General features: G+C 20.4%; 1 protein-coding gene across 2 annotated transcripts in view; it reads left to right on the top strand.

Moving 5' to 3' along the window:
• Window positions 1-14293, top strand: part of LOC129611180 (protein grainyhead) — a 249900-nt gene extending 235607 nt beyond the window's left edge. The window contains exons 12-16 of one of the 2 annotated variants that reach the window (XM_055524173.1): window positions 2171-2350; window positions 2426-2559; window positions 2663-2855; window positions 9715-9779; window positions 13907-14293. In XM_055524173.1, the coding sequence (XP_055380148.1) occupies window positions 2171-2350; window positions 2426-2559; window positions 2663-2855; window positions 9715-9779; window positions 13907-14033 (699 nt within the window). In that variant the 3' untranslated portion in view covers window positions 14034-14293. The remainder of the gene's footprint in view (window positions 1-2170; window positions 2351-2425; window positions 2560-2662; window positions 2856-9714; window positions 9780-13906) is intronic. The other variant, XM_055524174.1, reaches the window with a different exon arrangement.
• The last annotated feature ends 1418 nt before the right edge of the window (window positions 14294-15711 follow it).

The raw sequence follows: 15711 nt of genomic DNA, 5'->3' as shown, positions 1-15711 counted from the left end.
CTTAATTATTATATCGTGATTATTTCAAAAACAAAAAATGGAAAACTTTCTTTCCGCGTATTGAGAAGCGTGTGAATAAATTAGTGAAATGTGATGACAATGTCATGTAAAATTATAATTTTATCTATTAACTTTTTTTATAAATTTAATTTGAAGTTTTTTGATTTGAACAGAAAGAAATATTTTAAATATTAATAAAGAAATTGTAAAGCACATGGCATATGCATATTGGCACTTACATACATAGGTACGCTCTATATAACAGAATTTAACAGAATTTCATTGTGTTATTGGGATTTTTAGTTAACGGTACAGTCCGAGAATTTTTCAATAAATATTTATTTAAATTCGTTGCAATATTTCATGTTCTATATTTTGTATTTCAAAAGCATTCGACAATTTAATAAATTCCGAATTGTTTAGAAACCGTTTTGAATAAGCAGAAACAAACAGAGAGTGACTCAAAAATTTGCTCTTTTAAAATTTTGTTAAAGAGGTTCCCAAACTTTTTTATCACGTAGATACCTTCTCGTGTTTTTAAATTTTTGATAGATTTAAATTTCCAACAGTAGCAAGGTACACGTATGATGTGAAAAGTTAAATAAAAAACTTATTTTGTTAAATTTATATTTTTTCGTAGACCACCAACAAGATTTAATGGAACCCTGGGGGTCGATATAGACCATATTGGGAATCATTGGTTTAAATGGTGCTGCCATTGATTGAAATCTTTCTGCTTGTTAATTATTTAAACACTATTTTGGCAATCTTGTAAAAATTTTAAAGAAAATTTTCAAAAACGGTCTAAAAACGGTTGTTTTTAAAATAATGCAGAAGTCTAGCGCACTATTTGGTATTTTATTGTTTCATATCCTGGCAATACTGCAGTTCTCTTTGATACACAAAAATTTAATTTTTTTTTTAATATTCTTATAGAAATGCCCAAGATTATGGAATGCTCTTACGAATTAAGAACAATATCTACAAATAATTTTTGCGTCATCCCATAATTGTTTTTAAGTTCTAAACATTACCAATTACCGAGACTCCCAGAGATATTAATAATTTAATTATTAATACTGTACCTTTAACCATTTCAAAATTTATTATTTTAAAATTTTTTCTATCTCCCATAAATGATGTTTTGAATTTTTCATTTCATTTCATTTACACTCTTTAAAATTTTTCAATGACGCCATTAAATTGAAGTATAAATTCAAAAAAAAAAAAAAAAAACGATATAATAATTATCCAATTAGTTTAATTATACAAAAAAAATTACAATTTGTTTAAAATAAGAACAAAATAAAGAAAAATAAATAAAAAAAACAAATGAAACGCTTAAAAATTCCATAAACGTATTTTATGTTTTATGTAGATTAAAAGAGCGTTTAAAGTGTTTCTTAGCTCATTTAAGTTTGATTTTATTAAAGTGTTTTTTAAAGTCTCTCAGATAATTGGTGCATAAAAATATTATAAACAGGTAAAAAAAGAAAATTTATAGTGACAGGTAGAACCTTGAAATTTCGTATTAAAATTTATATGTTTGTAAATTTTATTATTTTTTTTTTTCTGTCTTTCTCTGACTTGGTTAATAAAAATTATCACATTAAAAAATTTTAGGTATTATAAGGAAAATTAAAATTCTAAACTATAAAAAAAATTTAATTTTAAAATTTGAAAAGAATTAAGATCGTAAAAATTATTTTTGTCTTCCTATTTTGCACTTTATGAATTAGAGAAAATATAAAAATTAATTAATAAAACTAAAATATTTGGACTATAGCCCTTAAAACGAAAACATACGCTAGTCTTTAACCGTATTTATTATTATCTGCTACTTGAGATTGAAGCTCTTCAAATAAATTAAAAAACTGCACTAAATGAGCAAATGAACTTGTGTTTGTATATACGAGCTACTTCAAAACATATATGGTTAAACAAAATTAATTAAGAACTCTGCACACAATCTGTTTCTGCACAATTATCATTCTATCTACAACAAAATTGAAATAATTGAAAAGTGAAAGGGTATATGCTAAAAAAAAATTGTAAATCTTAATTATTTCGGGAAATTTTTAATATTTATTTACAAAATACCAACAATTTTAACATTATTAAAAATATTTAAAAAATTTCTAACATATATTTTTTTTTATTTTAAATACAGGGTGCTGAAAGAAAAACACGAGATGAAGAACGTCGTGCTGCTAAACGTAAAATGACTGCAACAGGAAGAAAAAAAATGGATGAATTATATCATACGGTTACTGATCGTTCAGAATTTTATGCAATGCAAGATCTTAATAAAGCACCTGTACTATTTTCACCTGCCGATGATATGGATAAGGTATATTATAATTAAATTATAAAATTATTGCTAAAATATTAAAAAAAAAAATCATTCCAATTTTTATGAAAATAGAATTTTTATGGACATGAGACTGATTCACTGTCTGGTGAAGGCTTAAAAGGAACATCACCATTTTTATTACATGGACAGAAAGCAGCGACACCAACACTAAAATTTCATAATCATTTTCCGCCAGACGTCCAGATGTGAGTAAAAATCGTATTTCCAATTTGAAATAAAAATTTCCTTTCAATTTTTTTTTTTTTTTATATTTAATCCCGTATTTTTTTTTTATTATTATAAATATAGTGATAAAAAGGATCATATATTGGAGCAAGCACTTGTACCCGGAGGTATGGGTGAATTTGGACCACCATTAAAACGTGGTCGAATGACACCACCGTTAAGTGAACGGGTTATGTTGTATGTGAGACAGGAGAATGAAGAAGTTTATACGCCATTACATGTTGTGCCACCAACCACTATTGGACTTTTAAATGCAGTAAGTGAAAAAATAAAAATGTAACATTGGTTTTTTTTTTTATGTAACATTTTTTTTTATTATTAATTTTTTTTTAATTTTGCGCTATGTTTTTTTTTTTTTTTTGATTTTAAGAAATTAACAAAACTTTTTTTCTTTTCAAATCTCATTTAATTTCCTTTTCAAATAAAAATAATAAAAATATTTATAAATATTTGGTTTATTTCCGATTTGTCAATGATATTATGAACAAAATATTTTAAATTAATCTCAATTACAAACAATTAATTGGTTATTTTAGTATTGCAGCAACATTGCGATTTGAGGTTTCCAGGTTAAAACTTTAATTGAATTACACTTTCACACTTATTACTATTCTTTAAAGCTTTCACACTTATTCTTATGCATTAATTTAAATATTTGTTCTATAGTAAATTCTATAAATAAAAGTAAGTTATGAAATGAAGACGGTTCTGCATCACAAATATAATTGAAAATCTACATGCTATTCAGTATAAAATTATTTACCTATTTATGTAGAGATTCTAACCAATGCAATGTAGAGATTCAAACCAATGCAATGATCAATAACAAACTCTTGATTTGTTTCAGTAATATTTTAAAAATTGAGTAGTAAAATTATAAATCAAATATGTAAAGTCCTAGTTCTGTAATTGACACCGTAAATTATTATTGAAAAATAATTTTTCTTTAAATAAATTAAAAATAATAAAACCAAATATTTATAAAACAATTTGTTGACAATAGAGCAAAAATTAATTATATAGAAAATTTCAATTGCCAATCAAAAATTTTATTAAATAATTTGAAACAATCAAAATTTTCATTGTTTCAAAAAATAATATTTGCTTTATTGTCACAAAAAAAAATATCAAATTAAAATTTTCCTTTCATCTCTATTAATTTTTTTTTTATCATTATTAAAACAACTACTTTTTTTTTGAAATAAAGCAAAAAGTACAATGCAAAAACAAAAATAAAAATCAAAATTTTAAAAGCCAATAACAAGTTAAAAAAAAATAGAAAAAAATTTTTTTTTTTTCAAACATAACAAATTTGAAATTTCAATTCCAAAAAATTTTATCAACTCTCATTTTTATTTATACTTAAACAAAACATTTATTTTATATTTTATTTTCCTATTTGAATTAATTAAAAATTAAAACAAGAAAACCAAAAACTTTTTAAAAAAAAAAAACCACCATTAATCAATTTCGCTTTTATTTTATTAATTTTTTTTTTCCAATTTAATTTATTAATAATAAAACAGCTAAACAAATACTATTAATAACAAAAATAATAATAACCAACAATAATTTTAAATAAATATTATGTATTTTGTATTTTAATGCATTATATGTGTGTGTGTGTGTTTTTGCCTCTAATAACAATCATTATAACAGTAAGTACATAATAGAAAACAAAAACAAACATACAGAAGAAACAACAACATCAACACAATATTACAACACAATGTCATTATTATTAAAAATGCTCATTTATTAAAAAATAAAACAAAAAAAAAATCTCATCATAAATGTTCTAAAAATCAAAATTTTTAATATAATAAAATTAATGTTAATAATTTAATTAATTATTTTAAAAAAATCAAATTTAAAATAAATTAATTTTGTAAACTAAAACCTCAGTAAATCATCATATTTCTAATAAAATTGCATGATTTAATTGATCTATTATTATAAATATATAAAATTTTTTTATTTTTCTTAAATTTGGAAATTAAATAATTTTTTTTTTTTAAATTATAAAAAAATAGTTTTAAAATTTTGATCTTCTATTTTTCATCATTTTATGTTTATAACAAACAATTAATATTCATCATAAATATTAATCCGTTTTTTTTAATCAATTTCTTATTTTTAATTTTAAATAAAATTTTAAAATTTTTTTTAATATTCAAAAAAAAATAAATATTATTATATTGAAAATTCGAATATCTTATTCGAAAATGTTGAGAAAAAGAAACTTTTTTTGTAAAAAATTCTTTCTAATTTATAAAACATAACCTTTCTGCGAGAAAAATAACATACTTGCAATAATTATTTACGAGTATTTTAAAATACTATAATTGTTTGAAATTGTCAACACAATGAAATATTGGAAAAGAAATGTGTTTTCTAAATGAATTTAAATTGTCATATCGTTTTACTGTTATTACGAGTATATTTGTTCATTGGACGATAACGGAAAATAGTTTCTCATCGAAATTAACGTAGAGACGACTACTACAAATTGTAATATTAAAATATATACAATAATTCTATTTCCATTTTCTTAAATTCCTCCTATATATATGCAACAAGATTGATTTAGGCCCTTATTATGATTAGCGAAACGAATGAAATTTTTGGCGAATATGAATTTTTAGATATTATTATTAGCGAATTCGCATTAATTTTAGGCGAATGACCTGTCAAATCTGTCGAATGAAAATTCTGTGTGACAGGCAAAATGAAGCCAAAAATAAAATTAATACACAAGTTTTTTTTTTATTGGATATTACAGCATTTATAAATGATATAATGGAAAAATCTAAACTATCTGTCAAATAAGTTCATAAAATTCTACAAATTATTGCAAAAAAAAAAAATTAATTGTTTAATATTAATTTAAGCGTGACAAAAAACAAACCAAAAACGAAAGCATTCGCCAATCATAATTTAAAATATTATACGATTCACCTAGTCTATTTCACTCGCCTAGCCATCCGCTTCGCCGATCATAATAAGGGTATTATAGAAAAGAATTTTTCTAGAACAATTTTTTTAATATTATTTTTCTCTTTTATTTTAAAAAAATATTAATAGCTAATCTTGTTAAGGGGACATGTTAAGGCTACATGTTTTACTTAATTATTAATCTTTTGTTTGATCGACTACATTTTTTTGTTTTAATTGCTTTTTGGATTCTATTACATTTTATGTTTAGATTTGTCTTTGAATTACACATATCGGATTGGCTATATGAATGTTTGTCATTTATATATAAATATATATATGGTCATTTTAAATATATAATATATATATATATATATGCGATTATCGTCGATGTGATCCGATAATCGGAAAATTTATTGAATTTCCTAAAATTTCCAAATTCATAGTAATTTTCATTTCCTATCTTCATAATATCTCAATTAGTTACCGTATTTATTGTTATTAAAATAATATTAAATTTTAAATATAACCTTTTAAATAAAACACTGTAATTAGTAATTGTGTAATCAAATCTATTTTACTTTAATGTTTTTTTGCAAAGAACTGGTTTAATTCGTAATAAACATATTAAGAATTTTGTCAAATTTAAAAATTTCTGATTGTAACATTAAAAATGCGAACAAATTATAATCTTAAGTAATGCTGAATTATTCCATTGAATACCTATTAATACTACGATCGAATGGGAGAACTAAGCTTATTAATTTATACGTCAATTGAACAAAAAAAAAACAAAAATATGTAATAAAGACGTCAGCATTTATGTCACTGTTACCAGAACACCAGTTTTGTTGTGATTTTTTGTTGTTTTTATTCCATAATCTTTTTTATTTAATTTTTAATTTATTATTTTATTTTTCGTTCTTATCTTTCTGTTTTTTAAAATTAGAATTTATTTTTTTTTTTTTTCATTTTATACCCCTCCAGTAATTTATGTTTTGTTAATTTTAACACTCGTGTCCAGCATAAATATTAATAAATATTTAACAAAAAAAAAAAATCTTAAAACATCCAAGTCCAACATATAGAAAACAAAAAAAAAAGATGTTTTTCCGCATTCTTAATTTCGTTTTCATTTTGAAACCATTCTTTTTTTGTGGATAATTAATGTCCAGATACAAAAAAAAAAAAAAATTTTTTTTTTATTAAGAACCACTTTTGCACAAACATGGTAACTGGTCTTGTTATAATTTTTATTTTGTTGACATTATGTTAAAAATTTCCCAATAAAAATGGGAAGATTGAAAAAAAAAAAAAATTTTTTTATTTTTGGTTTTTTTTTTATAAAAAATTTATGAAATTTAGAAATATTTGGTACTTTTATTTGTAATCAACCAGATTCTTTACAATATGAGATTTTTGTTGCGAAGAGCGTTTCGCTCAGTACGATTCATATACATAATGATGAATCGAAATTAATAGTTTAATATCAAAGTATGAGACAAATAGAAACTGCGAATTTGAGAAATAATGTTATTTTGTGTATTGCTGTAAGTGTTATGAATTTATAAGGGCGTTCTTTTTAAGTGCGAACAGAGAATCTTTCCGAGTTAAGATAACAAAATTAGTTTTCAATAATTATGCTGAGAGTTTTGCTCAGTTAAAATTTTCGACTTATTTTAATTTTGTTATATGCGCTAATTAACTCGATTCATTAGTAAAATCAAAAAATGAATAAATCTCATTTCTTACACAGCAGTTGCTTATACCCAAACTTAAATGCTCTAATATAATTATTTATAATAAATTTCATATTACCATAAAATATTCTTTTCTTATAACTATTTCTAAAAAATTTAAATGAAATTGAAAGTCTTTTAAATACGCAAATCGAAAACAAAAAGAACAAAAATGGAAGACCTACATACATACTTATGTTATCGCTTTAAAAGAATTAAAATAATTTTTTTTCTTATTATTTTTTTTTTATATATTTCTCACATCCAAAAAGAGGAAAGATGCTATTTTTTTTTTTATTTTTTTTTATCTTCTTTATTTAATTTTTTCTTGCTATTAGTTATTTATTCTTTTTGTTTTTTTTTTTGAATATATATGGCAAGGCCATTCTAACAGGTAGTTTTAACGGTAAATCTTTGAAATTGAAAAGAAGAAGCAAAAAAAAAAAAATTATCACATATCTTAATTTAAAGATCAGGTAATACAAAATTAATATACATATATGTATATGGATGTTTGTACATATGTTGTGTACAAATATATTCTATATAGGTATTAAAAATTAATAATATAGGAACTACAAAGTATTAATCAGCTATATATTATTATTTGAAATTTCTAAATATAAATTAAATTTAATATAGATGGGACAAAAACAAAAAAAATTTAATTAATTAAATATTAATGCAAAATGGCAAAAATTTTCATGCGGAATTAAAATATAAAATTAAATACATCTATACACGAGTATTTAAATAAGATTATATTATTTTAAAAGGAAAATTTTCACAAACAAAAAAAATATTAAATAATCATACTAGGAAATAAACAAAAAAATATAAAATATATTTTATAATTTATATATGTATTAATAAATGTACACCTGACATTTTTTAAAAAATAAAATAAAATATTTTTAATTCTCCATATTTCAAAAATAAATTTTAGTGTTTTGTCATTTTATATAAATTAAATAGGAAGTAAGAATTTTAAAAAAATGTTTTTATAATTTATCAAGTTATTCTATATACACATATACATACATACTTATTGTTATTCTGTTATATTTTCTATTTTAAAAACAAAAACAAAATGAAATGAGCACAGATAATAATTTTAAGAAAACAAAACAAACAATAATTAAAAAATCTAACACACGCCTATAAATAACAAATTATAAAATAATATAATATTAATTTTATATTAAATTTAATAATACAACACTTAAAACTAAAATTTATATTGTTAATATAATAGCAATATGAATTTATTCACAATTAAACAAAAATAATATTCACAATATAATGTTTAAGTATTATAGAAATTAAACAATATTTTTTTTGACACTTATTTTGAATGATCCATATTCGGAAATTTGAAAATCGAATAAATATTCAATGAAAATGCAAATGGCTAGAATTTTTTGACTAAAAATATTCAATAAATACGCAAATGACTAAATAAAATTCATTAGAGTTGTAAATATTGTAAATGAATTTAATTTTTGTAATAATATTCTTAAACTGTTAAATGTCATAATATTGCCATGTAAAATAACTGAAAGCGAGTATAATAATCAGTTGTTATGGTAATGTCATTGTCATCTGAGTTATTTAAATTATATATATTAGGAGAAAAATAAGATGACAGTAAATTGAAATTATATCATGTACTTAAATTTCGATTTTAATTACACAAATCTAATTTTAATTTATACAATTAATTTATATTCAAACGAAATTAATACTCCCTATTAAATATAAATGAATGTAATTAAAAATTTTTGAATTAAAATAAGTACTATACTGTCATTATAATGTCAAAATTAAAGAGAGAGAGAGAGAGACAAAAAAAAAACTATAATACTTAAAAATTAAAAACATATAAGAGTTTAGCTGTCAAAACAATTGTAATATTAATAAATTTCTAATACCATAAATATATTTTTAACTCAAATTTAAATGCATATTAAGAGAGACAGAACAGATTATTTAAAAAAAGAAAGAGAGCAAAATATAAATTTTAAATGTTTTGCTTTAATATTTTTTTTTTAGTTGTTTTTTTTCTTTATTTAAATTTAAATTTTTTTTTTTTAATTTATTATTGGCATTTTAAATATTTTTTTTTTTTTGTTTTTTAATATTTACTTTTTTCCACCTACATATTTATTATTTTTTTTTTCTTAGAAAAAATTTTTTGTACAGTTTTTACTATTTTCAAAATTTTTATTATTATTTTTGGTTTTTTTTTAAATTTAAAATTTTTTATTATTTTTTTTTTAATTTTTATTGTAATATTGAATTTTTTTTTTTAAATTTTGTAAAGTACGCATATATAAAACTAAATATAATAATAAAAAATAGTTAAAGAAAAATCAATACAAACAAAAAGAAAAAAAAAATTTCTCCAAAAAAAAAAATGTTTTCTGTTTATCTTAATTGCAGATTGAAAATAAATACAAAATCTCAACTACAAGTATAAATAACATTTATCGAACAAATAGAAAAGGGTAAGTAACATAATTAACATTTTAACACAATTTACACATTTTAAACATACAAACACAATATTATAAATATTAAAATATTAATTCACAATAATTAGCACATAGAGCAAGAGGTATTTTATCTTATACTTAAAGTTCTATATATAGTATTTCACTTAAGTTAAATGCGAAATATTAATTAAATTAAAAAAAATTGATAATTTATAAAATTGCAATAATGTTATAATAATCATTAATAATTATTGTAATAAAAAAGCTTTTATTATAATTTTTTTATAATTAAGGTGATAAATATAATATTAAAATATTTTATTAATTGAATGGAAAATTTGAAATTGTAAAACAAATTTAAATTCGATTGAAATATTTAAATAAGTTTTTGAAAACAATACGAACAGATAACAGAATGGAACCGATTATTCTTAAAAAATTTCAGTAAAAAAAGAAAAGTGTTTGATTTTTACATTTTTTTCAGAAACTACAATGCCAATCACATAATTTTCTCCAGTATTTTATTTCATATGTTAACAGTTTTCCGTTAAAATCATGCTTTAAAATTCTCAAAATGAAATTTCTTCGTAATTTAAAAATTTCAATTCAAATTATTTGATTCTGTCCCGAAAAAAATTTTAAAAATGAAATTATTAAATTTCAAAATTAATCAAATTTTGTTTGCAATTCATGTAATCTCATTTGTAATTTTCAAATTTCAAAACTTATCTAAATTATTAAAATCTTATATTACAATATTGAGCGAGCAATATGAGTAGGTTAATCATGTATCGAATTGCTGATATTTCCAAATAAATTAATAATATAATAAAACTCTATAGCATAATTTTCAACCCTCACAATAATAAGAAAATAATTTTAGTCCATGTAACAAATTTATAGTATATCAATTTCAGCAATTCTTAACAACTGTATAGAGCACCTGTTGACAAAAACAAATAAAAATAATTTATTAGAACGTTTTAACAAAAAAAGGAATAACCAAAAATCATATATTTATTTTTTTAAATAAGGTCAATTTTAACGATATTATTAACCATAGAGAAAAAAATATACTAATAACCTTTAAACCGGATCTAAATCCCATACTATATTAGAGAAAATATATTTGATATTAAAACAAAAAAAAACAATATATTGTATAGTATAGATCATCTTTAAAGACAAAAAAAAATAAAAACTAAATTTTTTTTAACGATTTTATAAATTTAATTAACTGTAATTTTAAAATTTAACAATAATACATTCACATATTTGGCAATAAAGTGATTAAATTTACTCCTTCTGATGACAACTTAACAAAAATATTTACACAAAAAAAAAAATAAATAAATAAATAAAACTATTATTTTAAATAAAACCCCAAATTTAGATAAAAGATAACATTCTAGATAAATTTATAGTCAAAACTGTATAGTACATAAAAAATTTAGTCACCTCTTTCCAAAAATCTAAAATCTCTTTTAGAGATTTACCTCATTGTGTGAGATCAAATACTATATTGTAAAATTCAGTTTAAATTATTTCATATATGCTGAATACTGCAACAACTACAAGACTCACTATTGCATCGATTTAAATTATAAATTCGGCGATAATTAAAATATGATAACTTTAGCAATACGGTGCTTTTACACAGCTCAAGCTTCGTGTATGTAGTTTCTGAATTGTGTAGTAATGCAATTAAAATTAGTAATATTGCAATTTTGAAGTCGTGATATATGGCTGCCTAAATGTGCATTTGCAATTTTGAGATCATTATGTGTGGTCTCTTGAATGTGCATATAGAACGAATCTTGTAAATAAATCAGAATTTAACATTATTGAGTAAAAATTATCTTTGTTCTCTAATATTTTCTACAAAATGAATTTAATTTTTGAATTACTAATTAGGGTATGTCCTAAACATATACTCAAATGAAAAATACTAGTTATATGTCCGAAATCATCAGTTAGCAGCGGTACTTTTACAAAAAATTTTATTTAAATTGGAGAAATGTAATAAGGAAAGTCACAAAACCTTACCAGGTTTCTAAACCCACAATAGAATTTTGTTAGTTTATTTTTTTTATGAGGTCTATTTCAAATTTTAGGCTGCCCAAATATGCTATTGAAATTAAGAGTGAAAAAAAAATTTATTTATGTGATTTTGTGTTTTTTTTTAAACAAGGTCATTCGTTTATAGATACATATATATACTTGTATACGTATATATGTTTGTATTTGCATAATATTTATTTTTTTTTTTTCTAAAATTTATCTAAAATTTAGATTTGTCTTTTTAATTTAATTCAAAACTAATAAATTAATTTGAAAGGTTCTAATAAAATCGTACATATATGTATACATACATACATACTTACATATAACATCATCTTTATTTTTTTCCACTACTAAAACTAATTTAAATATCAATAAGAAAAATAAAAACATAAAAGAATAACAGTTAATAATATTGGTTGTCTCTGTGTATATGCTTGCTTTATATAGTTTGTGTTTTAATATAAGCGTTTCTAATATAACAAATTAAATGGATTGAAAAAGTATATAAAATAAAAAAAAAACAAAAGGTATATAATTTTTATTTATTCCGTTAAGAATTTTTTTACTAAACAAAATGAAAATAACAACAATGACTAACATTTTTTTTAACGCAAGCAAAATGGTCATTACAACCAACTACCTACTTTAAGTAGTAGATAGAACAGTATAGAAGTATAAAAACAGTGTAGAACAATAAAAAAAAAACTTAAATAATATGGCGGTGTTTTACTAACAAATATGGCGGTTTAATTTCTGTAAAAAAAAATTTTTTTATCGTATGTTATGTAATATATAATAGTTATGTAAAAAAAATTCAATTCTGTTTTTAAATTTTTTCTTATTGAATATAACATTCTTGTATATTATAGTACTGTAATATTATTGTATCACGTTAAAAACGGAAAATAATGATTTTAATACATATTAAAATAACATTAATTCATGTTGCTATATAACATAGAATCTGTTATAATTAATTATTGTAATGTTACTTAATTATTTAATAGAAAATATGAACCTAGGTACCGAAACGAAATTGCCCTTTTTAACTAAACAAAACCAAATATAATTTTTTTTTTTTGTTCTAATAGCTCGCAATTTAATGTTCAAATGATATAATTTAAAATAACTGTTATGCCAAGAGAAAGACATATGTATAAATCAAATAATTTGTATAACAGTTACCTTCTTAATCTGAAATATTTCTTTATTTGTATAACAATTGACAATTAAAACTCATATATCAATAACTTTTAGGTGAAGCCCTCCAATATAAGAAAAATTTTAAAATATTTTGGAAAATAGAGTATCTTTATTATATATTAGAGTCTACATATTTGCAATGGGCAACATAGTGAATTAATATTTTGGGATTTTTTCTAAATTATTTCTAAATTTTTAAAATGTGAAATAGTCGTCTCCAAAAGCCCACGATATTTTAAATTAATGAAATTAAATAAAATTCATTCTAAAACAAATTGTTAAACTAGCTGATTTATGTTATATTTATTTAAGACTGTAATAGGACAAATGAACTAAAGATTTCCAAACAAATTCATTAACGAATTGTTTTATAGTCTTATAACAAATCTGTCTGCTTAAATCTTCGAAAATAAATTTACAATAATAAGAGAAACAAATAAAAATCGAGCGAAAATTTGTTTTTCAGTAAAAATTTATATAATTAGGCCTAATAATTCGAATTTAAATTTAACAAATAAAGAAATGAATTTAATTTTATTTAATGTTTCCCTTTGCAGTCTTTTTATCTTCTTATTGAGTGTTTTTGTTAACCCATTTGTTCTAATATAGATCAAATAGAGCTATGAGTTGAAAGAAATATTCTATTCTCTCCATTATTAGAGAAAAAATTTTTTTAAACTCATAATATTCCTTATAGCATATGAAAATGTATGTATGTACATATCAATTGCCGCAATGAAATTTTATAAATTTTTAATATTAAAATATACTCTTATTGTACTTGATTAAATATTCGCAATTAAATTTTAATTTATTATCAATTAACTTATTCAATTTTGTATTATTAAAATTTTTTTTTGTATAATTTACAGGATTACAGCGAAAATTGATGATGATATGCTATCGTACTATTGTAATGAAGATATATTTTTATTAGAAGTTCAACAAATTGAAGAAGATCTTTATGATATTACGTTAACAGAGCTTCCAAATCATTAATGTTAATATTTTTAAAATTTTTTTCTACTATAAATACATAAATATACAAACCTTAAAATACTTCTAATACTTATATACATAATAAATAAGAAAATAATAAAAAAATATAAAATTTGCCATGACTTTAATAAAAATAAGGAAAAAAGAAATACAACAAATTGCACAAATTAAATTTACAAGAGAGAAAAAAAATTTTTTTACAAAAAAAAAAATATATTAATTGTTAATTTTAAATATTTACTCACAAATTATATATATTTTCATATATATATATATATATATATATATATATATATACATAATATATACACAAATTAAATAATAGAAATAGTTACAATAGAAAAAAATTCTTATGAACAATATAAAATTATTATAACAACAATAATAATAATTAAATACAATAATTATCGTAATTATTTTGTGAAGTAATTTATACATCATCAAACAGTATAACAGGAAAAAGATGGAGAGAGCATACACAAATCTCCAGAGTAACATTTGTATATGTAATAAATTTGACATTATTATGGAAAGGACAAACAACAGGTTATTGTAGCAAATAATGTTAAAAGCAAAAACTCTACTACACTGACAATTTTAAGTAAACAAATTCATAACATGTCACAATAATAATTACAGTTAACAGGACTTAAAGAAGACAACGAGTAAAAAAAGAAAAAAAAGAAACAAACAATTTATTTTTTTTTTATAATTTTAATTTTAGAATTTAATCGTTATATGTGTAAACTTATTACTTGATATACACAATTAAATAATATTTGAGTTAATATTCAAATAGATTATACAGAGATTTATATTTCATATATCTTATAATATATTGTTAACATTTTCAACTGTTTATAATATAATTTAGAGATTTTCTATACAACGAACATATTATTGAAAATAAAATTGAAAATAAAATATTAAAAAATGACAATAAAAAAAAAAACAAAATAGTATAAAATTATATTACATATACATAAATATATGTATAACAGTTTCAATAGAAATCAAAATTTTTTTAAATGAAATCATGAAATAATTAAATATTTTAGAACTGCATTTAATCTTAAAAAAAAATTTTTTTATTATTATTATATATTTTATACAAATAACAACTCAAACTTTTATAATAACTTTTATTGACAGAAAAGAATTTCTCTTTAGTAAAAATTTAACAAAAACACAAACACAAACAAATTTATGTATAATAAAAATAATAATATATTATGTTCAAATTGTTCAATTATTTTTCAAATAAAATTAATTATTAAGTCTTAAATTTTAAAATAAAACAAAAAAAAAATGCATACTTTTAGGATCTAGTTTATAAAAAAACAAAATAAAGAGATTTTTTCTATTTTAATTTTTAGACATTAAATTTGAAATTTATATTAAAATAATTTATACATAGACTATAATAAAAAAATTTAGAAAAAAAAAAAACAAACAAAAAAACACAAAAAATTCTAGTTGAATTAAAGAAAATTAAAAAAAAATGAGATTTGAGATTTTTCGACTCAAAATTATTATTGATGTTTTTTTTTTTGATTATAAAAAAAAATTAAGATAAAATTAAAAAATAAATAAAGTAAAAGAAAAAATATTTTGAATATTTTTTTTACTTTCATTTGTTTTGTTTTTTTTTTTTTTAAATACTTGATGATGTGAAATG

The sequence above is a fragment of the Condylostylus longicornis genome, unplaced genomic scaffold (genome assembly GCF_029603195.1).
Source record: "Condylostylus longicornis isolate FDR11 unplaced genomic scaffold, ASM2960319v2 ptg000048l, whole genome shotgun sequence".
Taxonomy (NCBI): domain Eukaryota; kingdom Metazoa; phylum Arthropoda; class Insecta; order Diptera; family Dolichopodidae; genus Condylostylus; species Condylostylus longicornis.
This window is presented reverse-complemented; position numbering and strand designations above follow the sequence as displayed.